Source organism: Lactuca virosa, chromosome 7, assembly GCF_052849685.1.
Source record: "Lactuca virosa cultivar CGN04683 chromosome 7, Lactuca_virosa_CGN04683_v6, whole genome shotgun sequence".
NCBI classification, from domain to species: Eukaryota; Viridiplantae; Streptophyta; class Magnoliopsida; order Asterales; family Asteraceae; genus Lactuca; species Lactuca virosa.
Window position 1 is genome coordinate 122,353,093 of NC_136432.1, and position 15,726 is coordinate 122,368,818.

At 33.2% G+C, this 15,726-nt stretch overlaps 2 protein-coding genes across 4 annotated transcripts; one reads left to right on the forward strand and one right to left on the reverse strand.

Annotated features, from left to right (window-relative positions):
• Window positions 1–7,592: 7,592 nt before the first annotated feature.
• On the forward strand, window positions 7,593–10,887 carry LOC145124721 (putative serine/threonine-protein kinase PBL17). The gene is made up of 6 exons (XM_079060171.1): window positions 7,593–8,031; window positions 8,169–8,512; window positions 9,039–9,174; window positions 9,309–9,445; window positions 9,552–9,675; window positions 10,299–10,887. Exons 1-6 carry the CDS (start codon window positions 7,974–7,976, stop codon window positions 10,670–10,672), a joined length of 1,173 nt encoding a protein of 390 aa, XP_078916297.1. The 5' UTR covers window positions 7,593–7,973; the 3' UTR covers window positions 10,673–10,887.
• Window positions 10,888–11,277: 390 nt separating this feature from the next.
• On the reverse strand, window positions 11,278–15,350 carry LOC145124720 (TORTIFOLIA1-like protein 2). Of its 3 annotated transcripts, none has more exons than XM_079060168.1 (9): window positions 15,269–15,350; window positions 14,997–15,042; window positions 14,203–14,891; window positions 13,936–14,130; window positions 13,690–13,792; window positions 13,068–13,597; window positions 12,099–12,662; window positions 11,694–11,859; window positions 11,278–11,487 (listed from the first exon to the last, which is right to left on the reverse strand). In XM_079060168.1, exons 3-9 carry the CDS (start codon window positions 14,836–14,838, stop codon window positions 11,474–11,476), a joined length of 2,208 nt encoding a protein of 735 aa, XP_078916294.1. In that variant the 5' UTR covers window positions 14,839–14,891; window positions 14,997–15,042; window positions 15,269–15,350; the 3' UTR covers window positions 11,278–11,473. The 3 variants fall into 3 exon arrangements, with proteins under 3 accessions (XP_078916294.1, XP_078916295.1, XP_078916296.1); XM_079060169.1 differs by lacking the exon at window positions 15,269–15,350 and adding an exon at window positions 15,123–15,227; XM_079060170.1 differs by lacking the exon at window positions 11,278–11,487 and having other exon boundaries at window positions 11,686–11,859.
• Window positions 15,351–15,726: the final 376 nt, after the last annotated feature.

Here is a 15,726-nt window from a genome sequence, read left to right on the forward strand (position 1 = left end):
ATAGACGGTTCGGGTCAAAATGGCGTAGAACCTAATATAATTAATAGTTTTGGTTTAGGAACTGCTAAACGAGAATGAAGTATTAATACAAATAATTAGACACATATTCTTATATTAGATGAATTAACAATAATTCATTTTGATTAGAATATTAAGGTATTCATTTGTTAAATGAATTTTAAATTGAATTAGTAAGTAATTTATATTTTCAATTTAGGCCAGATTTTAATAATTTCTTATTAAAATAATAACTTGCCCAATTATAATTATTTACAGATTTTAACAATTATTTATATGAAATAATCATTAAAATGCATTTTTACATGCTTAAATACTTAGGAAAATGGTTTTAAATAGTAAACAGTATTGAAAAATTATGAAATTATTAGGAAATCATTATTTCATACAATATGAATTACTGTAAAATTTTTATATTTTTCTGAACTGTTTTAGTATTTATTTAATATTTTAATGATTAAACAACACAAAATTCAGAAAAAATAGTAAATTATTCCCAAAAATTCTGTAAACTTAACCATAGTTTTATAACATGATATAGAGCCCAGTGTATAAGTTTCAGATATTTGTGACTATGGGAAGTATTTTTTATATATTTCATTATTAATTAATCAATAAAATCATAAATAATAGTAAACAGTAATATAAATGCATGAAACTTCATATATCATGTTTAATCAATATATAGGTCATCCCAGAATTTTCTCAGAATTTATTGAATGCAACAAGTATTTTATGTGAATTATTGCCCTACTTTATTGCAATAATTATAATAATTCAATAAAAATAAGTTATTTTCTGAAAATTTCCAGAACTTCTTATTTTATTGATGGTATTCTGAGAAAAATCAGGTTTATGCATAAAATGAGTTTTAGATATTTTGGTGGATTTAATTTGTTTCTTGTATGAATTTGAAACTTTTAACAACATACATTGATGAATGCTTCAAGAGGGATGAAGATTTGAGTATAATAGATTGTTCTTGGCTGGAATATGAGTATCTCTTGGATGAATTTCGAGATTGAGAGTGAGAGAAAGAATAGAGAAGGTTTAAGTGGTGAAGAGAATAATATGTTGGGAGAAAAAGGAAGGAAAGTGGATGGGAGGTGTGAGTGAGAGACCATGGGAATAATCTTTTTGCTTTTGGTGGTCTTCATAATTTCCCACTAACACAAGCATCTTTTATTTAATTAATATAAGAGTTTTATAAAATTTAAAGTAAAGTTTATAAAAATAGAGTTTTATAAAATTTAATGGAAAGTTTATAAAAATGGAGTTTTATAAAAGATAGGTTATTATTTGATTATAACAATCTACTTTGATTTGAAGTTTAATTATATCATTCAAGTTTGATTCTTTTAATTTAATTAGAGCATTATACTTTGATTTGATTTTAATATGGTATCAAAATTTAATTTGATTATAGTTATAACGTTGTACTATACTATGTTGCTATTAACATCAATTTATATCGTAGTGTGTGGGTTTTGATCCTATTAGTGTCAAGTAATCTTGAGTAGGGTTTATTAAACTTCCAATTGGGTTGGGTTGACCCGAATCCATTTTAGGCGGATGGCCATTACTACCGCCATTAATTCCCGCTCATAAACTGACTTGAGTCTTGCACGACTTCCCAAAACATGGCTAAAGAAGGCTAGAGGTCGGTTTTCCTGCATCAAAACAGCCCCTACTCCATACCCCAACGCGTCCGTCTCTACTTCAAAAACTTTAGTAAAATCCGGTAATGCAAGAACCGGTACCCGAGTCATTGCTAATTACAATTTCCGGAAAGCTTCTGTGGCTTTGGGGTTCCAACAAAAATTGTCTTTCTTCAACTGTTCGGTTAGTGGCCATGCTATTCTCCCATACCCCTCTACAAACTTTCGGTAATAACCTGTGAGTCCTAAAAATCCGCGCAGTTCCCGCAATGTTGTGGGGATCGGCTAATCCATCATCGCTGTAATCTTAGCCGGGTCAGCGGATACTCCTTCCTTTGATATGATATGGCCTAAATACTCCACCCTTTGTTGTGCGAAAGAACATTTTTTTTATTTGCATACAAGCTATTAGCACGCAATAAATCAAATACTTGTCGTAGATGTTGTCCATGTTCCGTCTCGGTCTTACTATAAATTAAAATGTCATCAAAAAACACTAATACAAAGCGTCGCAAGAAAGGTTGGAATACCTTATTCATTAATGACTGGAAAGTTGCCGGGGCGTTAGTCAAGCCGAAGGGCATGACTAGAAACTCGTAGTGACCTTCGTGGGTCTGGAATGCGGTTTTTGGCACATCTTCTAATTTCATCCGGATCTGATGGTAGCCCGTCTTGAGATCCAATTTTGTGAATATGATGGCTCCATAAAGTTCGTCTAAGAGTTCATCGATTACCAGAATTGGAAATTTATCCAAAACAGTAACTTTGTTCAAGGCGCGATAATCAACACAAAAACGCCAACTACCATCTTTTTTCTTCACTAATAAAACCGGGCTAGAGAATGGACTTGTACTTGGCTGGATCACACCTGCTTCCAACATCTCGTGCACTAATTTCTCAATCTCATCCTTTTGAGCATGCGGGTAACGGTAAGGTCGTACACTAATGGGGTTTGTACCGGTTTGGAGCACGATACTGTGCTCATGGCTGCGAAGAGGTGGTAGCCCAGGCGGCATATTAAAAACATCCTTGAACTCTGTAATGACGGCCTGGACAGTTGATGGAATCGTTGGAGGTGCCTCGACTGTCATGTCTGCTTGACTTAAATGTACCAGAAACCCTTCTTTTTCATGCTGTAGTTCTTTAAACAAACTTTTACAAGATATTAGTGTTTTAGAGAGACTAGGATCCCCCAGAATAGCCACACAACGATCACCCACCCAAAATTGCATTCTTAGCTCTCGCCAGTTAACTATCATATTACCAAGAGTCTGTAACCATTTAATACCCAAAATCACATCAGATCCTCCTAACTCCAACGGGTAGAGATCTTCTATAATCTGTAACTCGGGTAGGCTAAGGACTACCCCCAGACATGTTCCTCGACTTTGTTCCATCATGTCATTCCCGAGCCTTACTCGTACCGACCCGGTATTTGAAATTTCCATACCTAGCTCCCGTACCACCTGTTTTGAGATAAAGTTGTGGGTGGCCCCACTGTCTATCAACACGAGCACTTGCACCCCACCCACATCACCTTTAATCTTCATTGTTTGCGGGGGGTGTGAGACCACTAACCGAGTTGAGGGATACCTCCACCGTGTCGAGGTGTGCATGCTCGGTTTCTTCTTCTTCCTCGTTCTCGCCTTCCTCGCCGTCAACTATCAATACTTGAAGAGTTTTACTGGGGCAACGATGGCCCGGTGTGAACTTCCCATCACATCGGAAACATCTTCCTTTAGCTTTTTTCTCCGCAAATTCCGCCTCAGTCAGTCGTTTAAATTGATTTCCAGAACTAGTGGTGTACTTCTTGTCACCTGTGATCGTTGAGGTTGTCGCAGGTGATGAGTATGATTGACGTGTTGGCCCGTTGTTACTTCCTCACTGTGGGTTTGTGCCTCCTCCAGTCTTAGCCCCTCCTGTAGCTTTATTGTCATCAAGCATTATAGCGATCCGCATGGCTCTGGCTAGGCTCTCAGGTTCCATAATTCTAACTGTAGAACGTAATTCTGGCTTCAGCCCCTTGATGAAACTGCCTTCTAGAACCTTTTCTGGTATGTCGGTCAACTGTCCTGCTAACCTTTCAAAGAGACAAACGTAATCGCGAGCCGTTCCTTCCTGCTGAATCGTCAGAAATTGTTCATACAAACTTCCCTCCTGTGATGGTTGGAACCGTTCCAGCAGTTGTTGTTTTAGATCCGCCCATGTAGCACACGGAGTTCGCGCTTCATTCCACCTGTACCATAACAATGTCGACCCGTCCAAACAAATTGTTGCCGCCCTTAACTGGTCCTTCTCGTCAATCCCTTGAACCTCGAAGAAGCGTTCCACCCGATAAATCCAACCGTACACATCTTCCCCTTCGAAAATTGGTGCTTTGAGTTTTCGAAATTCCCAACCCAATCTCCCCGCTCCTTTGTTCCTGTCGTTGTTTTTGGGAGGTTTCCACCCCGATGCATCATCATCAGAATTGAATGATCCGAATTCAAACGCAGGTCCTTTGTTTGACTTCTGTCCCTCCAAAGTGGTCGTGAGATTCCCAATAGCCTTCAAGATGTCGCTGAACTGCTGGGCGTTTTCCTTCCTGGTAGCTTCAAAATCCTCCCCCAGTTTCGACACTGTAGCTTCCAGCGCAGAGATCTTGGTGGTGTTGTTTGTCATTGTTATCAGAATCGACCGCTCTGATACCAATTGATAGACTCTGGATCCAAACCCGAAGGCAAGACCCGGAATTGGCCTGTGATTCGAGTAACAGGGGGTACTCCAAACTAGTCTGGGACTTTTATTAATCACATAAAAACAAAAACAAACAATAGAGTACCATATTTATAGTATTTTACTAGGGATCCTAAAATAACTCAAATACCTACCTTGCTCAATACTTTAAAGATAAATCCTAATTTAATAAAAAACATATCCTAACTTATTTAAATAATTAATCTAAATAAAGTAAGATGGCAAACTCCACCATATCAATCTTATTGTCGCCTTTGGTAGACCCTACCAAACCTTCGGGGCGTATCATGTTGTTACTAGTTGTTGTCCTAATGCACTTATTCCTCACTAATCCTCATAGTTTAAGCCTAAGTTTAGAATTTTCAAACCTAATTCACTTTAATTATGAATTCAATACCAATTTGTAACACATTATATTTTATGCATTTAAATCCCATAATTTTTAAACATCTTATGACATAAAGTCATATCTAGTAAAATTTGGTCCCATTATAAACATTTTAGAAGTAATAGTTTGGCTTGGGGGTCATAACTTCATATCAATTCAAATTAAAGTATGCAAATTAGAGTGAAGCATATTACATACATACAAAAGATAAATCGAATTAAGTAGCTCAATTACAAGTGCTATACTTCTTATAACATCAAAAATAGCATCAAAAATAACATCAAAAGTATATCTTCGTGCTATACCGAAAATTCAATACTTCTAATGACCAAGTCCTTTTATTTCTACGTTACCTGAACCTAAAATATATGGCATTAGAAAAAGAATACGTAAGACAAAAATCTTTCATGAATTACACTAATTTTAGACACAAAATATTTTCAAACATATTAATCATTTTCACTTTAGAAATATGAGAATCATAAACTTCATTAGAAAATATTTATCAAAATCCTTTGTTTTAGATAATAGGTTTTCAAGACATATAATAAGCTTTACTTGGAAACATAAACTTATGAACCTTAGTATAGCTTCACTTGACTATGAATCATATTATAATCATCTCTTGAAAACATAAGCTTATAGAACATAATATAAACTTTAAAAACACATGTCATGAGTAAATGGTATGTATACAATGCATCGCCACATTCCATTATAAGCTATTGTGATTCATTGTTTCATTCATATTTATCCGTTGTGTACCAATTCATCGATTTCATTCATAGTTATTGGCTGATTCATTGATTTCATTCATAAATATCGGTTATGTGCCAATTTTATTCATTGATAATATTCGTTCATTGACTTCATTCTACCGAATTATTGTTCTTAGGGCTCGATCATAATCGATAGTCGGTGACAATATGATAAGTTTATCAAAATAGAAATAAGAGATGAATCTACTAAGGTATCATAACAGGTAGGGCGTGTTTGGCAAAATTAGCGTGTAGCGGTTAGCTGGTAGCGTATAGCGTTTTGTTAAATGCTACGTGAAGTAACTTTTGGATGGAACGTTTTGTTTAAATTAAATGCTAGAAACTTTTAGTGTCAAACGAGAATTTTTGTTTAAAACGAGACATTTTATTAAACACTATAAATAAAAAGCTTCCAAACTTTCCATATCAAATTAACATGTAGTCTACTTTAGAGGTGGCAATGGGTCGACCTGGGTTGGGTTCGGGTTCAACCCATTTAATAATTGGGTTGAAAATGTCAACCCAACCCAACCTGTTTATTTAAATGGGTTTGATATTTCCAACCCAACCCAACCTTTTAGATAAATGGGTTGTCATTGGGTTGACCTGTTTATGTAGTTCCCGACCCAACCTATTAAATAAGTTGGTTAAACTTGGATTAACCCATTTAAAATTAATTAAATAAATTATGTAATTAAATATTATACCATTTAAATTATAAAACGTAAATAAAACTTCATAATTATGACAAAAGCACAATCGTAATTCATAAATACAAATAAATTGTTCAAATAACATTAAAAATGTTTAGTTTCAATGTGAATTTGGAGAGTAATCGGTATTATCGGTGCTAAAAAAAAGGATGGAAATTTGGATTGAATTTTATTAAACATAGATAATAATAATGCAACATTATAATTTACAAATTAATACTTTGATTAATACATGATAATATAAAAATAATATTAAATTATATATATATATTAATTAAATAGGTTAGACGGGTTGAAAACGGGTTGATAATTTTTACCCAACCCAACCTATTTAATTAAATAGGTTAGACGGGTTGACCCATTTAAATTAAATGGGTTTAAAATTTTAACCCAACCCGCTAATTTTGGGTTGGATTCGGGTTGGGTTGACGAATTGGGTCGATTTTTGCCCGTTCTAGTCTACTTTGTTGCGTGATTTAATGGGGTCAAGCGTCCCGAAAACTCCCTTTAGGAAGTTCCATTTCTAAAGAAATCATTAATTGCCAGGTAATATCCAATAAAAGTCCTCTAAGATAATATTTATTAATTATTTTTTCTTTGATGTCGATATTATTATTTCCAATTTCCTTACTTCCCCAAAATAAACAAAAGGCCAACGTACAGAAAATGACAAAGTTAATAAATAAGTGGGTATCTTGCATATGTCTTTTTAATTGAGAGAGATTTGTCGCGTTTATACGAAGAGACGATTTTTGTATGTTATAAATTAAAAATAAAAGTTAAAAGTATTCGTACCATAATATAAAAAAACACCATGTTAGGCAAAAAAAAAAATGTCAAACGCAAGTACGCAACCATGTTTTTGATATTTTTTCTTGACTTGTTAAAAAAAACATAACAATTCATTTTAAAATCTTGGGATCTGATAAATAGCAAAACAAAGAAATGGACGACACAAAATGAATACAAACAAATGTTTATTTATTTGTTTATCATATCATGTTATTTGTATTTATTTCTAGTATAATATTGTATATTTTTTCATTAAGATATTATATTTTAAAAAATTATATATTTATAATATTATAATTTCATTATTATAATAACCTTATATTATAGAAAACTATCAAATTACTTTTAAAAAAATTATTTTTATTATTGTTATAACTTATAACTAAATAGATTTATTAATTGCTTTTTTCAGAGTAGTTTTTAATTTTAAAGCAATTATATGTAATTTACTTGTACGGTATGCATAAATATTTGTACATTTATGTTTGATTTGAGATTTTCAACTTTGAACGTCAGTATCAATGTTTTCGCGCAAACCATCGTCTCAAATCCCAATTCTCTCTCTCTTTCTCTCTCTCTCTCTCTCTCTCTCAAATTATTAATCAATTCTTTACTATAGAAAGGGTCTTCCTTCGTACAGTGGTAAGCTCCATCGTTTCTTTCAAAACTTCACTGAAATTGGGTTCTTGAGTTGACCCATATCGAATCTCGACGGAGTATTTGCAATCGCCGGCGACTTGTTTGAGATTTTGAGAAACCGGCGAAGATTGGCTTTGAGTTTTCTTGAAATAGTGATCGAGAGTGTTGTTTGACTTATTATGTAGTCAAAATCGATGAAGTCTTTAGCAATGTGCTGTTTTGGGGAAAAAATATGAATCTGATTTGTTGTTTGTTCCTCTAAATTTCTCCAATGGGTATTTGTTTCAGTTCCGAATACGATGCAAATCATTCTTTCCAGACGACAAAAGGTACTCTTTTTTTTAACATTTTACAAGATTCTCATAAGCGTTTTTTATGTACGTTTTAGAGTAGATTGGATTAGTTTTGATAAAGATTCACGTATTCATATTTGGAAGATTTGAAGTCAATTTTTGAAAAATTTCAGGTGAAATTGGACAATATCCGACCAAAGAAAAATGTACATCACCGATTAAACCAAGAATCATGGAATCACCTCACATGAAAAGTCCTAGAAATGGAATGGTGATCAAAAAAGATGTTAAAGATCTTCGCAAGAATCCTGGATATGGTAATCTTGATGTTTTCACATATGAAGAAATGCGAATTGCTACAAAAGTTTTTAGACCAGATCAAGTGTTAGGTGAGGGTGGTTTTGGAATTGTTTATAAAGGTGTTATAGATGAGAATGTGAGACCTTGTTATTCAAAAATTCAAGTTGCTATTAAGGAACTTGATCCAGAAGGAATCCAAGGGGATAGGGAATGGCTGGTATGTACTTTTTGCATGTGTTTCTTTGTCTATATAATCTTTCAAATATTTTGTACTTTTTGTCACATTCAAAATTTGAAATAATAATAATAATAACAATGTTGTTCTTATCTTCTATCATTAAAAATATCCTTAAAAAATTCATTGAGTCTCGTATAACAAACATAGACTCATGGGAATGTATGCAATTTTTCTTGATTGCATTTATGTTTGCACATACACACGTTCATTGTTAATCACAAAGATTAAACATTTGAGAAAAAGGTAAAATGCAAGAAAACGTAACGTACGTTCATTAATTTGTTTATTATATAGATCATACTTCCCATTTCTTTCTATTAAAACATGATGTTATAATTCAAAAATAAATGAAAACATTCAAAGTATAATGTCTTGATAAAAAAATGAAAACATGATGTTATAATACACAAATAAATGAAAAGGAAACATGGATATATAGGGTACAAGATTAATTTTAGTAAACAAAAAAACATAATTTTTATAAATATTCTTATCTTCGTTTCAGACTGAAGTCAATTATTTAGGTCAACTACAGCACCCTAATTTAGTGAAGCTTATTGGCTACTGCTGTGAGGAAGATCATCGGCTTTTGGTGTATGAGTATATGCCATCTGGCAGTTTGGAAGATCACCTTTTCCGTAGTGAGTGCCTAATATTTTATCAAAAATTTTTTTTTATGAAAAAGTGATTTTTTAAACTTTTTCACTTGAATAGATTTTTTTTGGAAATCTTGTGTTATTATGATTTATGACTAATATTGTATTGATGTAAAAAGGAGCATCTGCGACACTGAATTGGTCAAAAAGAATGAAGATAGCTTTGCATGCTGCAAAAGGGCTTGCTTTTCTTCATGATGCAGAAAGGCCGGTGATTTATCGAGATTTCAAAACATCAAATATTTTGTTGGATGCGGTTAGTTTGTATTTAATCCTTAAAAATAATAATAGGGAAAAAACAAGATCTAGAATATTATTCTAATTTTCTACTTGTTCTTATGAAAAAAAAATTAAAATTTCAGGAATTCAATGCAAAATTATCGGATTTTGGACTTGCAAAAGATGGGCCAATGGGAGATCAAACACATGTGTCCACACGAGTTATGGGTACTTATGGATATGCAGCTCCTGAATATATCATGACAGGTGAGTATTGAGTAGGTTGTTCTGTGTTTGACAATGCTATTGATCTCTTTTCTATTTAAAAGACGTAAATGCTCTTTTCATCTTCATAATCGAAAATAGCCCTAGAAAATATCTTTGTAAAAAGATTTGAAACTTCAGATACCTTTTTCCCCAAAAAATAACTAAAATATGTTTTTTTTTTTATAAAATATATATTTTAAGATTTTATGATTGTTTTGATTCATTTTGCAAACAATTTTTTCTTAAATGCATATAGCATAATTTTTTTTACGAAATGAAATGTGTTTATATGTAAGTTATTTAATGGTGTCTTTGTAAAATTGAAGTTTATTTATATTTTAAAAAAAATATATTCTTAATTAATCAATACGATTGTACTTATTTTTCTCTTCACGCATAAAAAACAACATATTTAAACGGCCCATTCCTTTCGGTCATGAGCCCATGTCTTCTGCACAGATGAGATATCGATAGTCGGTCCATGTCCCACCTTTTTAGGTGGCACAAAAAATTGCAACTTTTTTCCTATCAACGTCAGTCAGCCTAGTAGTCTTAGTCTCTCTCAGTCTGATGCATGTCAAACGCAGTGTCTTGGCTTACAAATATTTTGATGAAAATTTCAGGACACTTGACAGCTAGAAGTGATATATACGGATTTGGAGTGGTGCTTCTTGAGATGTTGATTGGGAGGAAGGCCATGGACAAGAGTCGGCCTAGCCATGAGCACAATTTGGTGGATTGGGCTAGACCACTTTTGACCCATGACAAGAAACTTTTAAAAATACTAGATCCTAGAATGGAAGGTCAATATTCATCCAAAGAGGCTATAAAAGCCGCTAATTTGGCTCATCAATGTATTAGTCAAAACCCGAAAGGTAGACCGGCCATGGGTCATGTTGTTGAACTGCTTGAGTCTCTTCAGACCAATGACACTGTTGGTCTAGAAGAGACTCGAACACCAAGATCAGTGAAAAAAAGCCCCCAAAGGGGGCTTTGAAGAAACAAGAATTGTTGGGAAATGAATTCATGATACTGCATGTTTTTTACCCTTTTTCTTTTATCTATACTTGTCTTGTTTTGATTTTCTAGAAATAGAAGGTAAGTGTCGTTATGGGTTAATGAAAATGACAAATCAACTATACGTCCCTTTTATATTTGGGTCAAAATTTATTAATGTAATAGTATTTTTTTTAAGTTAAAATTTTGACTAAATTACGTTTTTTGTCCATGTGGATTTTTCGATTTTGGTGTTTTGTAATATTTTTGGTTATAGTCATTGGAATAGGGATGAAAAATATTATCAAAACCTCAAATAATGACAAAATTTTCTCATATTTAACACCTTTGTGTATAAATTATATAATGTCTGAATGATCTAAAATATTGAACATATCATCTGTTATTTACATATAACTCCTGAAAATAAACCTAATTCTTTATCGGTTTGCCAAATTTTAGATTCCAACAACTCCATTTTTTGAATTTTTGAAATTAATCGGAATGTTTAAGCTCAAGATATTTCATATATGCAAACTTGAATACCAAATTTAAACACTTAACAAAAACATAGTAGTAGAAATATTTATTGTAAATTATTAGAGATGTAAAAGGTGAGAACAAATCATTGCTTTTAAAATCATTACAGCATATAGAACAATTGTTGAGAGAATGGTTTAAAAAAACATTCTCTGCTACTAAAACAACTTTCTGTTTTTCTTTTTTTCTTTTTATATTCAGATAAAAAAAAACAATATACCACAAGCACAAACATCTAATGAGCATCCCTCACAAAGTCATCTCAGGAGCATTTTCCTGCACAAACAATAAAAATCAAAAATCAAATTCCAAGACATTTATTTAGAAATCTCCACTCATTTCACTAATCAACATATAAATTTTGAATATAAATAACAGTTAAATTCTTGCTTATCCAAAACATTTAGAAATGAAAATTTTGTTGCATAAAAAAAAGGAAGAACATTAACATTGTTGTATAAATAGGAGTTTACTTTACTTACCCCAAAATTGATGCATTTTTGTTACTAATTGTGTTATTGATCTTCTTGATGTAGTATTTGGTAATTCCATGTTCATAGCTTCCTGAATTGCATACAAAAATTCTCTCCTTGTTTTTGCAGTGAGTAGAAGGTGGTTTGATCCATGGACACCACTTAATTCCACCACCTAAATAACAATATAAACCTTAGACTAAAAATTATTAAATAGAAAAATGAATGTTCAAAACATGAAATTTGCAAAATTTGACTTTAGACATACTTTAACAAAAATTATACATAAGAATAAAACATGTGGGAACCTCTTTTTAGTAACTTATTTAGTAATAAAACATAGACGACAGTAAAAAAAAAACAAATACCAATGTAAAAAAGTTAACAAAAATTATACATAAGAATAAAAATTACCTGATGTAGCCAAGGGATTATCGAGTTCATAAACCGTTGTTCTGACAAGAATGTTGCCAAAGTGTTAACAATCACATTCACAGTCATGTGTGATAACTTTTCCAAAACGGGGCCCGTTTTGTCAAGAAGATATACTAATGCCACCTCATCACCCGAATTCAAGGCATCAACATAAGCAGCATCTAAATCTTTCTTTCTATTTATACTAGAGATGGCCTTTTGTGTGTCCTTGACTACATTGTTTCTACTTATGGGGTGCATCCATGAGTCTATGCCTTGGTTGGTTGAATTTCCGGATTTGCCCCTATAAAATGTGGAGTCTTCAGAAGCATCGGATTGTTTGGGGTGCTGTAATGGAGATTGTCTAGTGAGTGTATCCAGTGATTGCCTTGGAGTGCATGTTGAGGGTCTTGGAGAACTTTTTTTCAAAAAATTGGAGGTTGATTTTAAATTTCTTCCTTTATGATCATGAATGTTTTGTGCCATTTGATCCACTACGTGTTCCAAACTTGACACCTTTGATTGTATTATTGACAAGCTATCTATTGTCTTGCTAGTAAACCCCTGATAGAAAATACAACAAAAAGTACATTAACAGTGTCAGTGTCAATGTCAGTGTCAGTAACTGTAACAATCACTATGAGTGACTGTAACACTGACTATGAGTTACAGTGACTGTGACAATGACAATGACTGTGACTGTGACTGTACAGTGAAGTGAAGTGAAGTGACTGTAACTGTAACAGTGACTGTAACTGTAACAATGACTATGAGTGACTGTAACTGTAACTGTGACAGTGACAGTGACAGTGAAGTGAAGTGAAGTGACTGTGACTGTAACTGTAACAGTGAAGTGAATGTAACTGTAACAGTGACTGTAACTGTAACAATGACTATAAGTGACTATGACTGAGACTGAGACCGGGACTGGGACTGGGAATTAAGAAAGTAGAGAAAAGATTTTATGACCTTCAAAAGATGCAAGAGATTTGATTGTTTGTTATCTATATCCTGAAGCTTCTCTCGAAACAAACTTATTTCTTTTGTTGTTTGCATGCAACATCCATGAATAAATTCAGAAACCGATTCTCTAACATTCGATTCATTACTTTTATGATCCTCAATTTTTGAATAGTATCTCTGTTCTTCACTACTCATTTCTTTATCCACTAGTAATCGATTCACTCCCATCAATTTAGCTTCAAATTTTTCAGTGTCAATATTGGATGTGGAAGATAACTCATGTTTGTCATCCATGGGCACGTATTCATATCCAATATCTTGAGTACTTGTGAATGCTTTTGTAACAGAACTTCCTTCAGATTCTTCATCATGAGGATATAATAAAGAAATATTGTGGGTATTTGGGACACTGACTTTGATATTCCAATCATTTGGTTTGGAATTATGAGGACTCCCCACATTACTACTACTATCATTCTTTCTAACTGAAAATGGAACTCTTGTATCCTTCACTTTGGACTCACTATAATCACCTCCTGAAAGTTTTAGCTTAATGTTTATATTTTATTCGAAAACAAAACCAAATATGTAAGAAAATGTCATGAAGAAACAGTTCCAAAATCCAAACCTTTAATAGAAGATCGAGCTTCTGAGCATTCAAAAGCATCAGTTGCTTTAAGACTTCTCCAGAGCTTTAAGGCCTGCAGTACTGTGTCCCTAACTGGTTTGACCTATATGAGCAAATGGGTAGATTTGGAATAAGTTTTTCCAAAAAAAAGAAAAGAAAATTGTTGCATTTTTTGTGATAACTCAAAATAGAAGTGTTACATGTTGATTGAAGATTGAAGATTGAAGATTGAAGAATAACACAGACCTTGTCAAAGCGACATAATTCAAGGGAGTGTATAGAAGATGATTTGAAAGATCCAAAATATGATGAATTACTTGATGCAAATTCTGCTAATGCTAAAGATGCAGCTTTACGTGTACTCCAATCACTGTTCTTAAGAGCTTCTTGAATGCTAGTCATTGCAACACTTAAACTACTTTCTGTTGAGGCCCCTCCTGCCTGAAATTGAATAAGAACACTTAAAATCTCTAGCATTTAACAAAAAGAGTTAACTCAAAAGTCAAAACTGACCTGAATGATACTTCTGTTTAACTCAATAATGGCTGGTTTCACCATGAAGTGTGGATTATTGAGCAACTTTGTTGTCTTTATTAACATTCTTTGTAGAATAGACACTGGAGGATCCATTGCATTGTCAATCACCCGAGTTAAACATAGAGCAGAACCATTTTGAACATGTTTATTTTGCTCACATATTGCTTCAAAAAGAGGTTTCACTAAAACAACAAAATTTCCCTCAAAAGAAGTTAATCTGGATGCCAAAACACCCATGGTATCCACACAAGCATCTCTCACAACAGCATCAGGATCTTTTAGTCTTTTCACTATGCTACAAACCATTTTTCCTATGTGAGGACCAATGAGATCATGGTGGAAGGTTGCGAGGGTACCCATGAGTCTGATACATTCCTTACGAACAGCCTTTTTCTGCTCTGAATCTGTGTCTAAGATGCATGACAAAAATGGGGACACGTTTTCTGGAGTTAAACTTTTGATTGTTCTTTCAAGCTCATCAACCCCTATTTGGTATGTATCTCGATCAGATATCTTGTTTAGTGCAATTACCACGCGATGTTTTAGCTCAAATGTAGCTTGTTGGTTGTTAACCCTAGCGGTGGTTCCTCTCAATTTCAAATGCGCCTGCATCTTTTCGAGACGCTTGTGTTTACCTTATTAAAACTCCATTGAAACAGAACAAACTGCAGGGAAAGAGAAAGAACTCATTACGCAAAAGGGAATTGCTCGTGATACTTCATAAGAACACTGAATTCAATCGAAATTCAAAGAGAAGAGGGAAAACTTACATTGGAGTGTAACCGATTGCGATGTTCCAATCCATAAATTCAAACCCTACATAAACACAAATGAAGAAAAAAGTTGGTCAAAACGAGAGCGTAATCTACTTTAACGTTGATCCACATAGTAATTACCTTTAAATCAATCAAAAACAGTAAGATTTGTTTGTTGATTGTGATTACATAAGTTTAAAATCAAAATTGTGGATCTGATAAAGAAATTTACATCAGAAATGGGAATCTGTAATAAAGATGGTAGTCGAAGTTCGAGGAAATCATACCCCTTAATTATTATACTAACGTTGAATTCAAAAGGTGGTGTTCGTTTTTCTCTGTTTTCGCGCTTTTGAGAATCCACATTCGAATTTGGAGTGATATTTATGGAGTTGCTATGTGTCTCCTATTGTTTGTACGGTTCTCAGTGAAAATTCCTTTGTTTTAGAGTAAGTTACAAATTTGATCCCTAGGGTATACATATTTCTACAAGTTTGGTCTTAGTTTTGAAGTTTTGAAATTTTGACACCACTATCCTCACGGTTGGCAAATCCATCGTAGCTTTGATCCAATTATTGTCTAACCCATTGAGTACATGTAAAATGAGGAAATTACCTTTTATTATTATTATTATTATTAAATAAATAAATATACCTATAACCACACCCACCTTTGAACTTGTCCGTGTCCATTTTCTTGTTTTTTTGAGAAGTAAACCAAGAGCAAAACCACCATCTAAAAAGTG

Bases quoted from the DNA above. Each gene is read 5' to 3' on its own strand.
- LOC145124721 (XM_079060171.1), top strand. From the start codon at position 7,974: ATGGGTATTTGTTTCAGTTCCGAATACGATGCAAATCATTCTTTCCAG. The intron at 8,513-9,038 runs GTATGTACTTTT...TCTTCGTTTCAG, and splicing joins AAGGGGATAGGGAATGGCTG to ACTGAAGTCAATTATTTAGG. The intron at 9,175-9,308 runs GTGAGTGCCTAA...TGATGTAAAAAG, and splicing joins GGAAGATCACCTTTTCCGTA to GAGCATCTGCGACACTGAAT.
- LOC145124720 (XM_079060168.1), bottom strand. From the start codon at position 14,838: ATGCAGGCGCATTTGAAATTGAGAGGAACCACCGCTAGGGTTAACAAC. The intron at 12,663-13,067 runs GTCATAAAATCT...ATTTTCTATCAG, and splicing joins ATCTCTTGCATCTTTTGAAG to GGGTTTACTAGCAAGACAAT. The intron at 11,860-12,098 runs GTAATTTTTATT...ATTGTTATTTAG, and splicing joins TAATCCCTTGGCTACATCAG to GTGGTGGAATTAAGTGGTGT.